Below are 19559 nucleotides of genomic sequence, written 5' to 3'. Positions count from 1 at the left end.
CTCACGAATCGAGATTGTCTGCTGGCTTCTCGCAAGTAATATTATGAATAATCACTGAATAATTGTGACTAGGATACTTGATATATGATTAGATCGCTTCCCAGTTGCTGCGTTTAGCTTCAGAAAGTAGCAAGTCACGTAATATATAAATATAATAACACTAGCAACTTTACCGCCAGATGATGAACGTCACTTTCGTCCAGGACAGTCGAATAATTTTCCAACGATGAATTATTCTTTGACAGCAAATAATTTCATCCAAGGCGGGGTCTCGTGGGAACGTTGACTTCTGACACCATGTAGTGTTATCAAATAACTCAGATCACTTCCAGGATAATGGTGAATATCCAGATTTATTATCGGTAACTAACAAATGTTACAACGTCGTCTGCGTCAACCCCACGAAGTACCCCGAGTTAACCCGAAGCACCCCGAGGCTATAAATAGCTAACACAACATTCATGATAATCCCAGTAACTGCAGGACACATGGAAATTTAGCCAAAAATCATGTAGTGCTTCAAGCCAAAACATGTCATTTGGGGTTTATGAGAGCTTTCATGCACAATCACAGTCCCTTTGAGATGTGGGCACAATGCATTGATAGTACGTCTGTCAATTTTGTTCTAGAATACACCAGGTTTTCTTATAATTATATCTTATATGTTCTCTGGATGTAAATGGGTACAAAATAATTTATTTGGTCAAAATATTTTTAACAGAATTGATGAAATTAAACATAAGGGGAACTTGATTTCCTTGCTTGAGCTATGGAAGAACTAATTTTGACTGGAGTAGATATGCCCATGGGACCCCTTCTGGGTAAGTATTTTAAAACAGGAAAAACATTAGCCAATCAGGAATTCTATACCACAAATTATTCAAGACTGCCAGAATTAGCCACAGTTTTTAATCCTCTCTTCTGTGAATTCACCACCTTCCATTCTCCATCCAAAATGTTTTTGTGGAGTGGAATATCTGTTAATTCTTCTCCCTTAGTTCTATATTTGGGCAACGAAACATGCAAAGATATTGTATTTTACATTTGAATAATTGAGTTGTATATAGTAAAGATGATTGTTTTGTTACCATTTGGTCGTAAAACTAGAAAATATATTATTTTGTTTTTGTGTTGTTTGGCATAACTTTGTGTATACATCCACATTTTGTGCATAAATGTTTCCATGGACCTACAAAGCTCATATGATGTTAATTTGATAAATCAATCAATTTGACTATGCACAAGTTTATATTATTTTTGCATTATGACTAATTTGTAAAATTTTGCATTCTGGAAACATATTTCAGTGTGTTAAAGGCCCAGGTATACTATAAATACGCTCCTAAACAATAGGGATTATTTCCTTGCTTGTCACACTGTAGTGAACAGCTCCAGCCAAGCTCCCGTAAAAACATGTTTTCTCGAACTTATAGGTCGATTATGTCGTGCCAAAGTGGATGCATGTGACTATGAATATCACAGCAGTGATTGTGTATAGTATTTATGACAATAAATAGTGTACGAGCTGAGATTTTGGCAGATAAAAGTTAAAAACACGAACCAAGGAAAGGGATGCACTACTAATCTAGAATAATTAACTACTGTCAATCAAAGTCACATGATCGCTGAACAGGATGCATCATAGGCTATACAAATGATTAACAACACTCATTAGCATAGCCACACCTCCAATTCACACTTGCCCAGGGAAAGTAAATTGGGCCTTTAAAGACACAACATTGGCACCCTGGGCCAACATTGTTTAGTGTTGTTGGGTAGGAGGGGCTTCTGTAAGTCTAAAATTAACAAAGATGCTACTATTGTTTATTTTAGGCATTATAAACAATAACAATTAAATAAAGAAAACATGACTGAAATTTGAATAATCTAGAGTAACACTCAAGTTAACTTTTAGTGGAAGTGTTAATTATAAGTAGTGTTCGATCACACACAGCTCCTTAGTATTTGAAGCTGAGTTTTAGCTTTCTGTCACTATTAAAATGAGAACTTTGTCCATGTTTGAGTTTAATGCCATGACTGAGGACAGGAAGAGACACAAAGAATTTCATGCTGTTTTATGTGATACTTTTGTCTGCTGCATATCCATGAACATTTGTTGCCCATTTGTTTGTTCATTGCATTATATTGATGTACATTGCCTTCAAAATGATCATTCTGTCAATTGTTATAATGACATGTCCAATAGGTATCAAAATACTGTCAATTGTGTCCACAAATCAAAGTGTGTTTACTGGTTCCTAGTAAAATCTGTAAACTAATTTACAAATTTTTTCTATGAAATCACTGTCAGATTTTATGGGATTTGTTTTACTTATACATTCCCTTGTACAGAAAACTTTCCAAATTTTATTTTATTATTTAACATCATGTACATAACATACAACAGTTACTGCAAACTGCTATAAACAAATTAGATATCAATTAAATTGAGCCATTAGGCTGCTTACATTAAAAATGTTTAGGGGGTGTCTGAAGAGATTGATTTTTATTCCTAATTTTTTTCCGGCACCCCCCAAACCAGATGCAGAATTTTTAAGCCCCCCCCCCCCCCTACATGTCCCCTTTCCCCCAACACACACAGCTATTTCACAGTATCAAAGTATCAACAAAATATATGGGTTAATTACGACTTGCCAAAATGGATGACAAATGTTTTGTTCCCATGGCAACAAGATAACAGACTATCCAACACTGATTTTAACAATTTGACTATAGGCCACAGACAGTTCTCTAAATGGGGGGAAAAAAAAAAAAACATCGCATTACCACAGATATGCGTGTTACAATGAAATGTTGTGAATGATTATAGATAGATAGTCATGCCTCTGACAACACCACATACTGTCAACAACATTTTTGGGATTTATCCAAATAAAACAAAGAACATGAAAATAATTAATGTGTGAAAGAACAATTAATTGTTGTACCCATTGTAAAATGTGAATATTTAAATCCAACCTATGTAGGCCATGTATTAAGATATGGTATACTACTTTAACAATAAAGTATTGTTAGTTTATGCAGTTTGTTTTGATACTACCCCAGTAACATTGTTTCAAGTACATGGATAAGGATTTTCTTTGTATTGTTTTTCTGTTCTCTGATATTAAATAAACTTTCAAGTTTCCCCCTCAAAAAAGTTTATTTCAAGTCCCCCGCCCCTCAGCAACTGAAATTAATTTCAGGTACCCATCTGATCTCTTCAAACCAATCCTAAGTTTTTTTTAATGTAGGCGGCCTTACATGATCCCTGCTTAATTTATCAAGTATTTATTTCTAAGTGAAATATTGGAAAATTGCTGAGGATATTAAGTTACCGACCATATTACTTATAAATGTTACATGTACCATGGATCCTGTTACAAGTATAATAGAGACCAAAGGTTAATGACTAGCTACCACAACTGCAATGAGTCAACAGTTCAATATAATTGAGTTATTTATGTACACAAACTTTGAGAATTTTTATTAATACCCAGCAGGGGGGGGGGACAAAATTGTGAATTTCTGGGAAATAGATTATCTAACAAATAGAGTCTAGAAAACAAGTTTTCTATATGGTTTATGAATTTGTTTAATGGTCTATGGTTTTATGAGATGGATTTTACCATAGAACCTTAGAGTCTAGGGTTTTACCAATGATGGTATATACTAATGTTTTGCAGCTGTGTGGTCATATTTTGACGATCGCAATAATACATGAACCCCAGTCTTTTTTTTTACCTCCATAGTCTAACTTAGACAGCCTATTATAGAGTGTATAGACCCGGGGTACAGACAGTGCGCGCATGAGACATTTCCGTGGTCTTGTACAACCAGTATATTATTTCGCCAGTGTTGTAGTCAAATCGTCAACAAATAACAATAACCCACGACCACAGACAGGCGACGTGTGTGTGTCGCGTACTGTAAATACTAAAACGTACATATCAGACGATTATGCCCGCCTGATCAACGCATATTTGTGTTGTGGACTCGCGCTCTGTTTACATCACATGATTATGATGTACTTACCATGGCTGCACAATGTATTATCAACGAACGTCCGTGAATCGGTTTATATTCCGACAACCGTGTACTTGCTATTGTGAGATACCATAAGCTGAAAGTGATAAAATTTCTCTGCGCACCTTTAAATTGTTTTTAAAGGGAATTCCCACTAACTCAATGTCACTATTTCTTGGAATTCCCATCATGCTTTTTCGAGTTCGACCCTGGTTTTTCGATGGCCTTGTAAAATGATACCAGACAGTAGAACAATTTACGGTAAAATAACGACATAATTTTTTACTTTCAAAAAAAATACCCCTCAACAAATTAAAGCCATCAAACGTGTATCACAATTATTTCGAAGTGTTGACACACGTTTCTCACACTTCCGCATTCAGAACTTTTTTCAGTGACCTCAACCTTTACTAGTGAATCCCATAGAGGGCGTACTTTACTGTTCACCAATCTGAGAAATTCTATATTTGGTTGGGCGTTGCAGTTTTACATCAAGAATTATATTTTACAGAGGGTCGGCAAGGGGTATTTTCGTAAGCTGTAATCAATTATTTTCGTAATAATGTAATTTGAATAAATAAACAAGCAGCCTCTCGGCTGAGATAGCTCCGCTGTTAGCAATGCACATTTCAATTAAAGAACAGAAGATATCATTAGAAAATGAACAATATGCATAGTATCAATGCAATGGGACTTGCTATTTTCAACAAGAATTCAAAAATATCAATTTTGACCATAAATGATTGTGGTTTTTAACAAGAAGAAAATATCACTTTTTACCAAAAATGACAAAAATATTCACCAAAATTAGAGAATTGAAGATATGATCATGAAATGAACAAATCTGAGAAAGGTCTACCCAAGGTACATATACACCAAGTATCAAAGCATTCAGGCTTGTAGTTTTCAAGAAGAAGTCGAAAAAGTAAAACATTGACACGGACGACGGACACCGGACGACGACGGACAATCACTCATATAATAAGCCCCACTCGACAAAGTCGACAGCGGAGCTAAAAACGTAAATTCGTAGACATAGGCAAGGTGTAAATATAATCAGCTACTTAGTATTTTATTCGTCTGTCATTTGTACAAAGATTTTAATTTTTGTAAGTGTATAAAGCATTTTCCAAATTAAACTTAATAATTTCCAATTTTGATTCTTAAACTCAAATTATCAAAAATATTATAAAAACATAAAATGTACCGGTAATTAGGAATTTGCTTTATATGTAAAACCTATTTTTTACTGTAACCTGTACCAGCTTGCCCCTCCCCCCTTACAAAAAAACATTTGACTTTTATTCCCAATTTTTTTAGTAGTTCAATATTTTATTTTTTCATCATACACTTGAATATACTGTTTAACTAAATCTTTAGAATACTGTAAATTACTTTAGTTTTACTTAGAATTTATTTCCCTTGAAGGAATGAATCAGTGAAAATAAAATCCAATGAAAATACTTTTCACATTCAACTCAGGACAAATCAGTTAAAGCATCATACAAATTTTTTTTGTTTTTATATCTTCACTGAGTGAAAATGAAGTCCAGCTAATATATTTTACAGTATTTTCCAAATAGTTCAAGGGCACAGAATTATAAGTATAATTTTGTTTGAGATTTTTTAAGAAAACACATTTTTTTCATAAATTGTTAACCATTAACCTTTAATAGGAAAGGCAGATATGAGAAAAACTGTGTTATTGAACTGAAATATTTGTTTGCCTTCCATTAGTTTTGAAGTAAGTAGCCTAGATTTTTTTTAGGATAAATGAAAATTGTTTTAAAATCTTTCAACTATATTTAGAATTTATTTTAATAATATACAACTTTTTCATCACCGAACAAATTTTCAAGATGTCAAGAAAAGATTTTGCAAAATGTAGTTTTTGACCATTTTCAAACAACATTTGGGGACTCTTTCTCAACAACAAATTGTCCAGTGATCCCCCAATTTATCTTTATTTTTTCGTATTGTTTTAAAATGGCTTTAACCCATAATAACAATTCATGAATATGACATATAAACTTCAATCCGACCTTTACTTTCAATAAATGTATTCCACAGCAGCAAATATCACACTTGGTTTCACTTGAAGGTTCACAAAACTTTTTGCATAATTTCAATAATTTTTTTACCATTGCAAAAATAATAAAAAACTAGCAGTCGCCAACCTCATTTTTAAGAAAAGTATGAATTTATTTACCATTATCACACAGCTAACATACAGGACTGGTTCTATATGTATAAAACATGCCTTTCAAACTTGGAGGGAAAAAATGAGGAACACTGATTTTTCAAGCTAGATTGTGTTTGCATAAGAAACCACAATGTATACACCTATAAAAGTCGATACTTAGAAAAGTTATACAACTTCCATAACCATGCACTGTGATATGCAATGCAGATCTCATATAAGGTGAATGCTGTTTTTTCAGCAAGAATATCATGGAATTCATATTCATGTTCGAGTTCCAATATTGTTCTAACCACAGTGTAGCTAAACAATAATTCCTTGAACACCAAAACACCATATTACATGTTACTTCTCCTGAAATTTGTATTTGTAGAAATGTGCTTTCATCTTGTGATTTCTCATTCAGTGTACAGCTAGTATATATCATATATACATGTATGCTGCATACCTATGTTACAAAATGTATTTCATTTAAACTGAAAGACATGTAAAATTTAAATTCAAAAGAACATAGAACATGGCATGGGTGTTTTGCAGAATGATGGGTGGTATCATTGTAGCCAATCCAATTATCACGCCGGGATTTGAATAAAGCTGATGACAATTTTGTTTAGTAGATATTTTTCATAAATATTATTTTTCCTTAATGCCCTTGAAACCATTCATTGTAAGACTTTACATACAAAATGTATGGCAAAAAAAAAATGCATCGCACACTTTTGCAGCCAACCCCCATGATTTACAAAAGGTTGGCACAAAAAAGAGGACTATGATGACTAAGTTATTTAAAAAAATAAACAAACATATTTTTATGCTATTGGATATTCATGGATGTTTTGGTAAATGTAATAATGTTGTTTTCATATTCTCTCAGCAACCCACACAGCACCTCTACATCCAACCTTGATCACGTTAGTCAGCGCTGAGTAGAGAGGTGCCTGTAATGAAAGAAAACAATTTAATAAATAAACAACTGGTTGTGGCATGTACAGCACTACAAGATCCTTGTCAATTCCAAGTCTCCATTGGTGATACAGTAGGGAATGAAATTACCCCAAAAAGTGCATTTGTTTGAAGAATACTGAAATTGATATGGTATGGCTATGTTTTTTATTAGAACATTTTCTCCTTCAGTGCCTGCCATATATTTGCATTTCTAAACAATGAATCTGTATATATATAACGCTTCTATTAGTCATCATAGGATATCATGCATAGTATGTAATCAACGTTCATGTAAGTTTGTACTTAAGTGAATAGTGAATACAGTTTTCAATTCAGTAAATCTCATATTACTTATCTAACTTATTGCTGAGTTGTCATATGTCGTAGACATGTCCAATAATGATGTTGACACTAAATTTTGTACTGAGAGTATGAACTGCGATTCTCAAATTTAAGCCATTTATCATTATCAGCAATATTCATGTTTAGGGCCTAATCTTGCATTTAAGGGATATCCCAGAGTGTTTTTTTTAAGTTTTTGATCAGAAGGCTCAGAAGGCTCAATCAGAAAATAGGTGGTTAAATTGTATTCTGCCACACAGTATTAAAAAGTCAGCTAATGAGTCATTATGGACAGGAGTAGTAGGCTGATCGCCTATATATCCGCCTTCTAAGGAAACCCCTGTACACTGCCAAGTATAACTATGTATATAAAAAGAAAACATTACAGTATAATGTGTTAATTTTCACTGAGTCTTAAATTTATAGTGAAACAATGGGTTCTATTTTTTTATATTTCATAAATAATTATTTATTTTCAATTTTGAAAATAATATTGTACAGTGGTTTTAAATATTGTCTTTCAATTTCTAATACAAAATGACTGCTGTGTAAATATATTTCAAGTACAATGTAAGATCACTACAAAGATAAAAAATTGCTATTTATTATATATTTATACATCACATCATAGTTGAGTTGTATCATTTCAAACACAGGATGAACATACATATTGCACTCATATTCCTAATGGAAATTAAAACACAATATTTAAAACCAGCTGTAAGGGTAGCCTGACGAGATCGTGTGAGTTGCACCCTCCGGAGTGCTGCAAACCAAATGAGGTTTTATGCCGTTCAGCCGGTGAGGGCGCTACTCACGCCTACATGTAAGGGGTGTACCATTAAAAAGTCAGGAACAATGGCAAAAAATCTATATAAAATTCAAAGGGATTTTTTTTTTCAATTCTACCACCCCACCCCACCCCCAGAGTTTCTAATGGTCTACCCCTAAGTAAAAGAAAATTATATGACAGTTACGAGGAAAAAAATACAAAGCAAACAAAAAATACAAAAATAAGTTCACCACTTGTAACTTAAACATAGCCTGGTTAACTGAATCTCAATCAAATGAAGTCTACTCACTTGTTCAGCGTCATGTTGTAAACCAGTATCTAAATGTCCAAGCTCATCATCACGGAACTCTTTGATAATTTCCAGAAGTGCTTTATGTTTTTCTGGATCGTCTTTGTAAAGTTCTCTTAATTGACTGTTTACAACAAATATATTAGAAATTAAGAGAGTTAAGAGTTGTTATAATAAGATAATCCCTGGCACATTTGGGGTAAACTTAATGGTCACACATCCTGTTACTTTTTTGTGGGTACCTGAATTATTGGAGAGTATTATAGTCAATACTTTCCAATACTATACATCCTTCTTTGTAATGTGTTAGAACCTCATGTGTTTGAGAAAATAATTGAAAATTTGTCTTTGATAATGAATTTGTAATCCCGGTAAGTACCAGAATGTGTGACATTTTGGATGGAAAATAATTGGGGAATTGACATTGATAGTGATTTTATACCCCAGAAAGTTCAAGGATGTGTGAGGTCATGCATAAGGCCTATTGATATCCCATTAATGAGACACTATAAACTACTTTTAAATTAATTCTTGTACACCATTAAATCATCAATTCAATTCCTGCCAGTGAAAATTAAACAGTTTAAATTGGACTCCAGGCTACACCAGTGTAATCACCCAATCTGGCATATGCCAAGGGTCAATTTGTATTTTTCTAAATATCATAATAGTCGAGAAGCCATGCATAACCATTACTACTACGATACTACACTGCAATACAAATACCTATAAATCTATAACATAGAACTATGGATTTAAATTAAATAAGCAACTATAAGTTAATTTTGCCTTTGGATGTTCATAGTAGTGTAGTGTGTAGAATATTCATTTGCACTGTGTTATTTTACCTGTCATAATGTTCTCCTATGACTTCTTCCACAGCTACTGTGCATGCCATAGCACCTTCCTTGCCTAGCAGTGCTGAACCAGCACCTGTATGGTAAATATAGTAAACATGATAAACTACCTTACTTTATTATTTTAGAGAATAATCTCAATTATGCCTAAAAAATAAATTATTGTATCTTGTCAACAAACATGTAGTGGAGGCCAATCCTTTTTTTCTACATATTTTGCTACTGCACAGCGCCCTCTATAGACGAATTGTTTAACCTGAAAGGTTTGTGTACTGTCAAATACTATAGCAAAAAAAAAAATTTGACCAGAACTTTTTTTAGTGAGCCATTATATTAAATTTATTTGGTTCAAGATTATGGTAAACATAGACACATGGCACTTACTGCGGACTGAATATTCTGGTGTCTGGTGATATCAACCACTCAATGCAATTTTCATACAAAAAAAAACAACATTTAACTGTTCAGTGGCCAAAACAATCATGCTTTTTTAAGATTTTTATAAAATACTGGAATTTATGTAGGATGTACGAACAATTATACCGTGCAAATACACAGTGTGCACTCTCCAATGAAGTGATGTGAAACTTACGCACATAGATCATTTGTCAAGCAACTAGCTATAACTTTTCCATTAGCACACCAATGACTCAACAGAAAATAATACATTGACATAGTAATCTTTAAAAAAAAACATCTTATTACAGTTATAGAATTAGTAATTTGATATAATTAAATTCATGTTTTATAAACTAGATAAGTGTAAAAACACAGAAAATCAGCTGCCAAAACAGTTTAGTTAGTGCCTTCAAAACCTCCCTACACCCACATCCAATTTTCATTCTATTTTTAAGTAGCTCTCTCCCCAGCAGTCACCAAGCTGATGCAATTTGATTCTTGGGATCCAATTCTGATTCAACAACTAAACAAAATAAGTCCTGTTAGCAGACACACTGCATAAACACATATACATTTGCTACAAAACTCTCCTGTACAATATATACACACAAATTCAGCTAACACATGTATACCGGTAACCACTTTCAGATACTTCCTACAGCATATTATACTTACCGAGTGCAAAGCCTGCCATACTCCACAGGGGATAAAGAAATGTTGGTCTGACTCTATGCTGTGGAATCAACTCTTCAAATGTTTTCAAATGTTTTTTCTCCTGCTCCCACATTTCCTGTAAATGGAACAAAAAAGTAAATACTCAAATATGAATGTTATGTAAACGACACATTTCAATTGAATACACATATAACATACATGTACATATATATATCCAATATTCACAGTGCAATGTAAGATTTTCTCTAGCTTCACTTGAAGAAGTTGTTCATCAATACCAGGGATTTTTTTTAAACAAGGGAACAGGGGCGCAGTGCCCTCGTGCCATGGCCATGCGCCCCCTTACCCTGGGGAGCAGATCCTCTGGCAACCATAAAATTCTGATTGACCAGGGATCACATGTGGCCACAGTTTTCAACTGTGACCTGTCTGATAGTAATTTTGGCCCCAAGAAAGCCATAGAATGCTCCATTTTAACTTAGAATTATCAAAAAATCCACATCTATGACCCTGGTAGGGAGAACCCTATCTCCTCCACTTGGTGGCTCCTTTGAATTGCAGTGCTCCCTCTTGCATTTTTTTTTTCTAGAAAAAAACCTGAATACTGTAAAATGACTAATTTTCACAGAGTTTAAATTTCACTGATTTACCATTTCAGGTATATTCAGTTGGTTTTAAATTCACAGTTTTATCATTTAGATAATGTGTTCTATGCTAAATTTTACATATTCACTGTGTTTTAATTTAGCGCATTTTCCAATCAGCGAAGTAAGCAAAATTAAAACCCAGTGAATAATTAATCCTTTTACAGTATATAGTTCTCCGCTGTAAGCAGTATGTGTTTTTTTTACTGACCTCCTCTCTATCTAAATGCTACTTCTAAAATTTGACACTGCTTAAATACCCCGGTACTAAATAAGCGTTTTTATTACCGGTAGATATAATATGTGTCACATTTGACTCCAGAATTTCAAATACAGTAAATGCATTAATTAGTCCCTGGGTATTATTTTTGCTACCTTCGCTTGTATCACTGGCAAATTTATGAACTTAAAACCCAAATGGAAACACTGTTTTTTTTTTTGTCAAATGTACCGGGTAGTCATATTGATCATTCTGACTCTAATACAGTGACTGTACCTTTATAACTGGTCCAACAGAGGTGTTTCCCAGAACAGCCATTTGACCAGCATATATTCTGTCAGCTCCAAGTTCACCGGCGTGATCAACACGTATAATGCGATCAATCATGTCACGTGTTTCCTGCGTATCTTCCGTACTTGCATATCTTGTGACGTTCTGCACGGGTGTGAATGGGTACTGGGAAAGTAAACTCCTGCCACTAGCTGGCGCTCTTCTCATAATATTTATAAAGTTCATAATGCAAATGGCAGTTCATATGTCAGAAGCATCCAGTTATCAGGATTATAGTGACTCGTTTTAGATGATGTCACTGTATTTTAAGTTGCTCTGTAAGGTTAAATAATATGATCTCAGAGTTAGATTGAATCGACGTACAGTTTCCAATCCTCAGCTCAGTATTTCAACTCATTAAGTATTAACCAGATCTCCAAATGAGGCCTGGTTAATCATTGTGTGATATCTTTAGCTTCAATTCTGTAGCTCTTGGTTTCGCTATAGTTCGTTTCCATATAATTGTGAGGCGATTGCGAAGCCAGTTTCGCGGACGAAAGAAATAACCCTCATAACAAAACTCCGAGGCAATTAAGGCTGCAGCTGCCTGTGCCACATAATCTAAATCATACGGAAAATTCTGATAAATACAAAGACTTAGCATCAAAGAAATGTACATGCTAATTACGATTTGTAATATACATACCCGATTCACATGCACAAACAGCTGATTTGGAAGCAGATGATGAACCTCATTGAGGATAGCGCCGCCTGTGTTGACATACGTGGGTCAATGAAGATCATGCGAGGGCGCTGTCACGCTTGAGCAGGATAAATTTTCCACATACGATAGCAAAAGCGTTCTGTATAGCGAATTTTCAGATGTTCTGAGAACCGAGGTGTATAACTGTCGCTAGAATCATCTATAATAATAATATTATCTGATTGTCATACTCACGTGCTGAAAGCAATGTCTAGTGAGGACTTGGGTTTTACTATTGACAACAAACTAAAATTGTCTAAGAGGGGAGGCAAGGGGGTAGCTGGTACGGTTTTACGGGAAATAAAAAGTTTTTTTTTTACAATTTACAAGGAAAAAAACGTTTTTACAGTTTACAGTGTTAAAAAATGGAACATTGAATGGTCCGAACAGCTCTCCGACTCAAATTCTCCGACATTACTGCTCATATTACCCTCGTAATGCTCTTCATTCGGTTAGAAGGCCTTTTACGTCTTGACATTCAATTTTGTAGTGAATCGTGTCATCTCGTCGTTTTACAGTTTCTGAAATGTTATTTCCCTGGATTATTTTTTTACGATTTCTTTATTTGGATGTAAATTCTTGTACGTACCGAGAAAAATGACACATTTTTACAGTGTACGAAAAAAATATGTGATTGATTACGTTGTACGTCTAGCCTGTGATTACAGAATTACGGAATGTATTTTTTTCTATTTACGTTGTACGAACAAAAAAATATTGCAATTACGTTGAACGAAAATAACCCTTGCCCCCCCCCTCGTCTAAGTATGTTAGCAAAATTGTCTTCAGTCATGTGGTAAAACGGGCCCGCAGTCTGAAATTGCATATAGGTAAAGCTATTGGTCAGGATTGTTTACGACTTTTATTAGAATAGTTGTACAGGGAACTTTATCTGAATGAATATTAAATATATATATTATTCCTGGTGGGGACCAGAGAGGTAGTTCTAGCAGAACTAATCTAGTCCCTGGCCCCAAAACCATACTCAACTGTTAAAATATACGTTGTTGTGAATAGTGATACACAAAAAAAATTATATTGTTAAGTTAAAAATAAATAAATAAATAATTAAGTAAGTAAAGAGACTACAAACTCTCATAAATAATAATAATGAAGAAAACAAAAATAGACAATACTAATACATATACTGCAATAATGCAAGTACATGTATTTATACATTAGTTAAAATATATTTTTTTAATGCCGTTTTGAACGAGTTTCGTAAAGTTGATGTTTTTAACGAAGTTGGAAGCTCATTCCAATGTTTTACAAGAGAAAATGTCAGACTTTTCTTAGTTGAACTTAAATTAATTTGTGGTGTGGCAAGTTTCTCAGAGGTTACTGATCGTGTATGATATGGATCTGATATTGATAAGGCGTAATGATCCAGAGAGTGTGCATGGCGGCCATTTTTCAAATCGTATGCAAATAAACATGTATTGTACTTACATAATTTATACACATCAAGAATGCCAAGTTGCAGGAAAAGTGGTGTGGTACTTGCTCGAAAATGAGAGAAAGAAATTAATCTGACAAACTTTTTTTGTAATTTAAAAATTGGATATATGTGCTAAAAGTGTGTCCCCATATTTCTATACAATAAGCAATGTGTGGGAGAATCAACGAGTTGTAAAGTAATATCATAATGGATTTTGGTAAATAATGCCTCAAGTATGAGATTATCCCAATTGTTTTTCTGATTTTTTTAACAATGTTATCGATATGGGGTCTTCAACAAAGTGTTGAATCAAGCGTGACACCTAAATAAACAGCTGACGACACCATTCTTAATGACAACTCATCAATTGACAATACGCCCTCAATAGTTGTTTTTTTTTTTTGAGCTGTCTGAAAAATCATGAAATTTGTTTTGTCAATCTTTATAGTTAATTTATTTGATTGACACCAGGTAGTAACTTTATTTAATTCAATATTGAGTGTGTGAAGGTTTACAGAACGGTCTTTTACGAAATAAAATAGACTGGTGTCATCAGCAAATAGTCTGAATGAAAAAGGGGGGATGATCGAGAAATGTCATTAATATAAACTAAAAAAAGAAGAGGGCCTACGAATGACCCTTGTGGTACCCCTGTGGAAATAGTTTCACAGTCAGAATCATTGTTTTTAGTACTGACATATTGTTGCCGACCGTCCAAACAAGTTTTAAACCAGTTCAAAGTTGACCCTCTAATCCCATATTGCTGTAGCTTAGCTAGCAAAATACTGTGATCAATGGTATCGAAAGCTTTTCTCAAGTCTATAAAAGCACCAAGTGTGACAAAACCTTCATCAATTCTTTTTGAGATTTCAGCTGTGAGATTAGCTAAGGCGAGTTTAGTGCTATATTGCTTTCGGAACCCGTACTGATTTTCTGAAAGAATTTTAAATTTGTCCATAAAGACACACAACTGTTTATTGGCGAATGATTCGAATAGTTTGCTGAAGACAGGTAAAACGGAGATCGGCCTGTAGTTTCCAACTTCATAAGCACACCCTTTCTTGAAAATGGGAGTCACCCGTGCTTTTTTCAGTTTGTCAGGGAATACGCCTTTCGACAAGGAACAATTTATAATATAGGCGATTGGTTCGGCAATATATTCAGCAGCCACTTTCACAAGTTTTGAGTGAATACCGTCATAACCATGGATTTACGAATGTCAAATTTGTCAATTTCATTTAAGACATCGTGTGCACAGACAGGGCGAATGAAAAATGACTCTGATTGTCTGTTGCCAAGGTAGTCATTAAAATTGGTGTTACAGGTAATCTCCGAAGCAAGCTTTGGGCCAATGTTAACAAAATAAGAATTGAACAAATGTGCAATATCCTTACTGTTTGTAACAAATTCATCTGGTTTGGTGGTTGATTTTAATTTTTGAGGGGTTCCAGCTTTGCACATGTTTCCATTCATTATTTCATTAATGGCCTACCATGTTTTATTATTATTGCCAGCGGAGGTGCAAAATTTGTCACGAAAATACGACTTTTTGGCAGCTTTCAACAGTTTACAGAGAATATTACGGTACTTTTTATACTGATTATGTACTGTTGAGCTGACAGAATGTCGTTTTGTTTTAGAAAATAGTTTGTGTTTGTTTTTAATAGAGACAAGCAGTCCCTTAGTAATCCAGGGCTTTTTGAGTGATTTGGGCGAAAAACGAGTTTTAATCCTTGGGACATGTTTAGCGACAACGTTGTTAAACAGTTTGTAAAAGGCGTCGTAGGCCAAATTTGGATCTGATATTTCATAAATTGACATCCATGACGTTTTTGCAACATCCGCTTTGAATGATTCAGGATTAAACAAAGAAAAGTCATGTTTGTAACTATTTGTTGGATTTGTGTTAAATATATGACGTATAAATGTTTAAAAACAGCAAAAATTGGAAAATGATCACTAAGATTCGCCTCTAGGGTACCGGCTTCAATAAAATAATCAAAAACATTCATAAGACAGTGATCTATTGTTGTAGATGTTGAATCGGTTACTCTAGTTGGAGAGTGTATAATTTGTTGAAAATTATTGGCATTAAGAACTGTGTCATAGGCAGCATGCGCATTATTGCTGCTAGCAACATTAATGTTGACATCGCCAAGAAAAATACATTTTTTATTGGCACAAAAAGTTTCAAGACAATGCTCAAAACTATCAAGGAAATCTTGCACAGAGGTATTGGGCTTACGGTAAATTACACCTATTATAACTTGTTTGTTGTCCAATGTAGTTTCAACAAATAAACACTCACAATGACTTAGAATAACTGAGTCAATAACAGTATAAGGCAATGATTCGTGTATATAGAGACCAACACCACCTCCTGAAGTAGATGTGCGGCAATTTGAAATAAAATTGTAAGATGGCAGATTATAAATTGAGGTGTCAGAATTACTGTGCAACCACGTCTCACTGAGACCAATGACTGAAAAATTTCATTTTCAGTAGGTGTAAAAGAGTTGAAAGGTCGTCAAAATGTGCACTAATGGATCTAACATTCAAATGTAAGGCAGAAAAGGAATTTTCTGACAATGACTCACTGTTGTTAAATTGCTCGATTGAATAATATTCACAGTTGTAATTACTGGATAGCAATGAGTCCGTTACGTCAGGAGCCATGAATAATTCAGCTTTTCACGCCGCAAACAGTCACATTAACATATTTTGCAAAGACTGTCTTCGTTTGGAATGTAGACAACTGGTGAATTCTCGTCTTTCTTTGTTAAAATTTTGCCATAATGTGTCCATAGAAATTTCCAGCCACACTGTTTCCTTTTGATGTTTACCTTAGTAAATAAAGCTTTCCCAATAGGCGTTAAGTTCTCATTTATATATATATCATTTGTAACTTCGTAACCGATACTCGATGTTTTAACGGTTGACAGGTTTTTGAGGGCCTTGTACACAGCATCGCGAGCTCTTCTACTTGTGAACCTGACAATAATTTGAGAGGGGGAATTGTAACGCTGACCAACCGACGGCTTTCGTTTTCCGATACGATGCGAGACATCTATGTCCGACATAGTGATGTTTTTGTCCGCGATCTGAGCGATTTTCAGAGCTATTGCATCTGTATTTTCACTTTCTGTTTGTGGCACACCACTAATGACAAGGTTTTCTCTTCTTATATACTGATCTAATTCGTTATGATTACATTCTAAATCCAAGACTCTGTATTTCAAGACTCTGTTCTCTTCCACAAGTAATTGGTTAGCAGCCTGCACCTCCTCTAATTTCTTTCTGTTTTCTTCAAACAAAGCGTTAATAAATTGCATAGATGTTTCTACCTTTTCAAGTTTTGCCTCCAAGGCACCCATTTTCTCCAACCTTTCATTAATTCCACGTATTTCCTGTAGAATTGTTAGTATATTGGCTTCACTGTTGTTACCATCATCTGTTGCAGTGGTATTCACCATCGTGCCTGTCATTGCCGAGTGACCATCGTGCTGGAAACGTTTCTTTTTGCATTTTTCACACAATTGCAAATCTCCTTGGCACAAATGCACTCCCCGTTTTATATTACAGTCGTCGCACTTCATTCTTTAGTGGATAATGATATAGTAAACGAATTTGAGGTAGTTTTCCCGTGAAAATCTCAAGAGCACTACTAAGGTCTACAACGCTTTGTAAACTCTCTTCACTTATTATTAATTGTTACAAGTAATATAACCTTCTTGTACCTCTGTTTGCAAAAACAAATTAATACTCGTATTCGAATTACATTTTTTTTACTGTTCCTCGCCGCTTTTTCGCTGGTGGCGCACTACACACAGAAACCCGTTAGGTAATATTAAAAATGAGACAAAAAACAATTTGTTTCTGATCAACGCATTTTTCTTGTTTCTGCCAAAATTCTGCAAAGGAACATCACACCCATTACATTACATTACCGTAACTGCACGTAAAATACTTGTAACTTCTATAAACGGACAGACAGACACAAGTATAATCAGACGAACATGTATTCTATTTTACCATACCTTACCACAGTCTTTCAAAAGACTGTGACTTTACCAGTGAGTTTCCAAATCTAGATATCATTGGAGTATTCGAGTGTATATAGTATTTGACAGGGTCAGTGTCATAATGTTATGACCATATGCCGGTATCATGGCCTTTTAAACGGCAGAAGACGGTTTTTAAAGAAGTTTGTATGTCCGCGAAAACCGAAGAAGGTGCAGCGTCTAGGAAAGTGTAAATTCCCTAGGTAATAACCTACCAGGTGCGGGAGTTAAGTGTATATAAATATCTTGCGCTCGCTGTAATAAAATAGCAAACTCCATGTTTTGCCTGTGCGATTCTATTTAGCACTGACGCCAATATTTACTCGGTGTGCATCTTATCTTGTCTAATTTTTAAAACAGCCTGGGTGTATTCATTTTCATCACCCGGACAGATTCTTGGACCTCGCAACTGACATTCACATATCACAGAAAGGATAACTGTATTACCTCCTTAAAAACAATGTTACACTGTGTGCAATACCACAATCTAATAATTTATAAAATAAATTTGACATAATGAGTTAATAAACGAGAAAAAGTTAATTTCACGAGAGACAAATGTTTACGAATTTCGCGAGTCAGGAAAAGTCGCAACATTTTGTACCAGTGAACAATTCGCTGCAGGCCATAGCGGTTTTCACGATCATTTGACCAAGTGAACACTTTTACTCTCACTGAAATATAAAGGTTTACTGGCAGTAAATACTTACTCAAACTGATTAGAATTGTAATTATTTCTCTTTTTTATTTTTGTAATTGTCTGATCGCGAAAGCCCATTCACAGTCAGAAAATTTTTAAAAATAGAATAAAATAAGAATAAATTTGAAAAAAAAAATACTCAAAAAAATATTTAATTGAACAATTATTGAACCCCAAAAGATTTGATTTTAATCAGATTGATACTCATTGACTTTATAGCTGGAAAGAACTTGAAATTATCTCATTGGGAAAGTTTCAAGACAACCGTCTCGCTCACAATACATATGCATTACATTAAAAAATATAATTAGATATGTAAATATATGAACCTATTAATATATGTTTCTATCAACTATACTCTCTTAGTAATATGAACAGTGCTGGATATACGTGGATTTATTTCTTTAACTTTGAGAAACTCTTGATAACGGTCTTCACAGTAATTCATCGAGCACAATGATCTTCATTGATGGCTAATAGTCGACCTTCCTGTGGCAGGAAAAGTATGACCAGCTCATTTTTTATTCGCGCTGTCTTGTCTGTACATTTTTTATTTTCTTGAATGCAACCCCTGGATGCATTTTTTCTCTCTTGGTGCTGGATTTTTTTCCAAAAAATCTTCCAGTCTCCCCTCGTCCGACCTTCAAGTAGCCTGACAAGTTGGCGTAAGTGGCGCCCTGGACTGCTGCAATAGTGATAGTTCGGCTAACCCCAAGTGACCCCTCATGTCACCTGTGTGGGCGGTGTAGACAGATAGCAGACATGTATAATAGGTCCAGCGTTGCACTTTACCATACTCACAGTCCCTGGGACTGTGCCATGCTGTAATGTTACCATTCTGTAATCCATGAAAGTTAGACATTGTTTATATTGTATTTGCATCTACAAACTTTGCATTTTGTCAGTAAAAAAAAAAAAAATCAATCAAGGACAAAAG

The 19559-nt window shown here is 34.5% G+C and overlaps 3 protein-coding genes across 3 annotated transcripts in view; all 3 read right to left on the bottom strand.

Moving 5' to 3' along the window:
* The window catches only part of LOC102802669 (uncharacterized), a 30831-nt gene extending 26644 nt beyond the window's left edge, over window positions 1–4187 (bottom strand). The window contains exon 1 of the mRNA XM_078011573.2: window positions 4036–4187. The gene's annotated coding sequence lies outside the window, so the exon portion shown is untranslated. The remainder of the gene's footprint in view (window positions 1–4035) is intronic.
* Window positions 4188–7032: 2845 nt separating this feature from the next.
* Window positions 7033–12442, bottom strand: LOC100377736 (NADPH-dependent 3-demethoxyubiquinone 3-hydroxylase, mitochondrial-like). The gene is made up of 6 exons (XM_002737506.4): window positions 12367–12442; window positions 11667–11996; window positions 10527–10641; window positions 9444–9528; window positions 8596–8719; window positions 7033–7164 (listed from the first exon to the last, which is right to left on the bottom strand). Exons 2-6 carry the CDS (start codon window positions 11904–11906, stop codon window positions 7087–7089), a joined length of 642 nt encoding a protein of 213 aa, XP_002737552.1. The 5' UTR covers window positions 11907–11996; window positions 12367–12442; the 3' UTR covers window positions 7033–7086.
* A 4130-nt stretch (window positions 12443–16572) lies between these two features.
* Window positions 16573–17334, bottom strand: LOC146739493 (uncharacterized). Its single transcript, XM_085502820.1, has one exon. The coding sequence runs from the start codon at window positions 17332–17334 to the stop codon at window positions 16573–16575; it is 762 nt and encodes a 253-aa protein (XP_085358946.1).
* Window positions 17335–19559: the final 2225 nt, after the last annotated feature.

The sequence above is a fragment of the Saccoglossus kowalevskii genome, chromosome 8, assembly GCF_978046115.1.
Source record: "Saccoglossus kowalevskii chromosome 8, keSacKowa6.1, whole genome shotgun sequence".
In the NCBI taxonomy this organism is placed as follows: domain Eukaryota; kingdom Metazoa; phylum Hemichordata; class Enteropneusta; family Harrimaniidae; genus Saccoglossus; species Saccoglossus kowalevskii.
The sequence above is the reverse complement of the archived record's forward strand: the minus strand, read 5'-3'. Positions and strand labels throughout refer to the sequence as shown.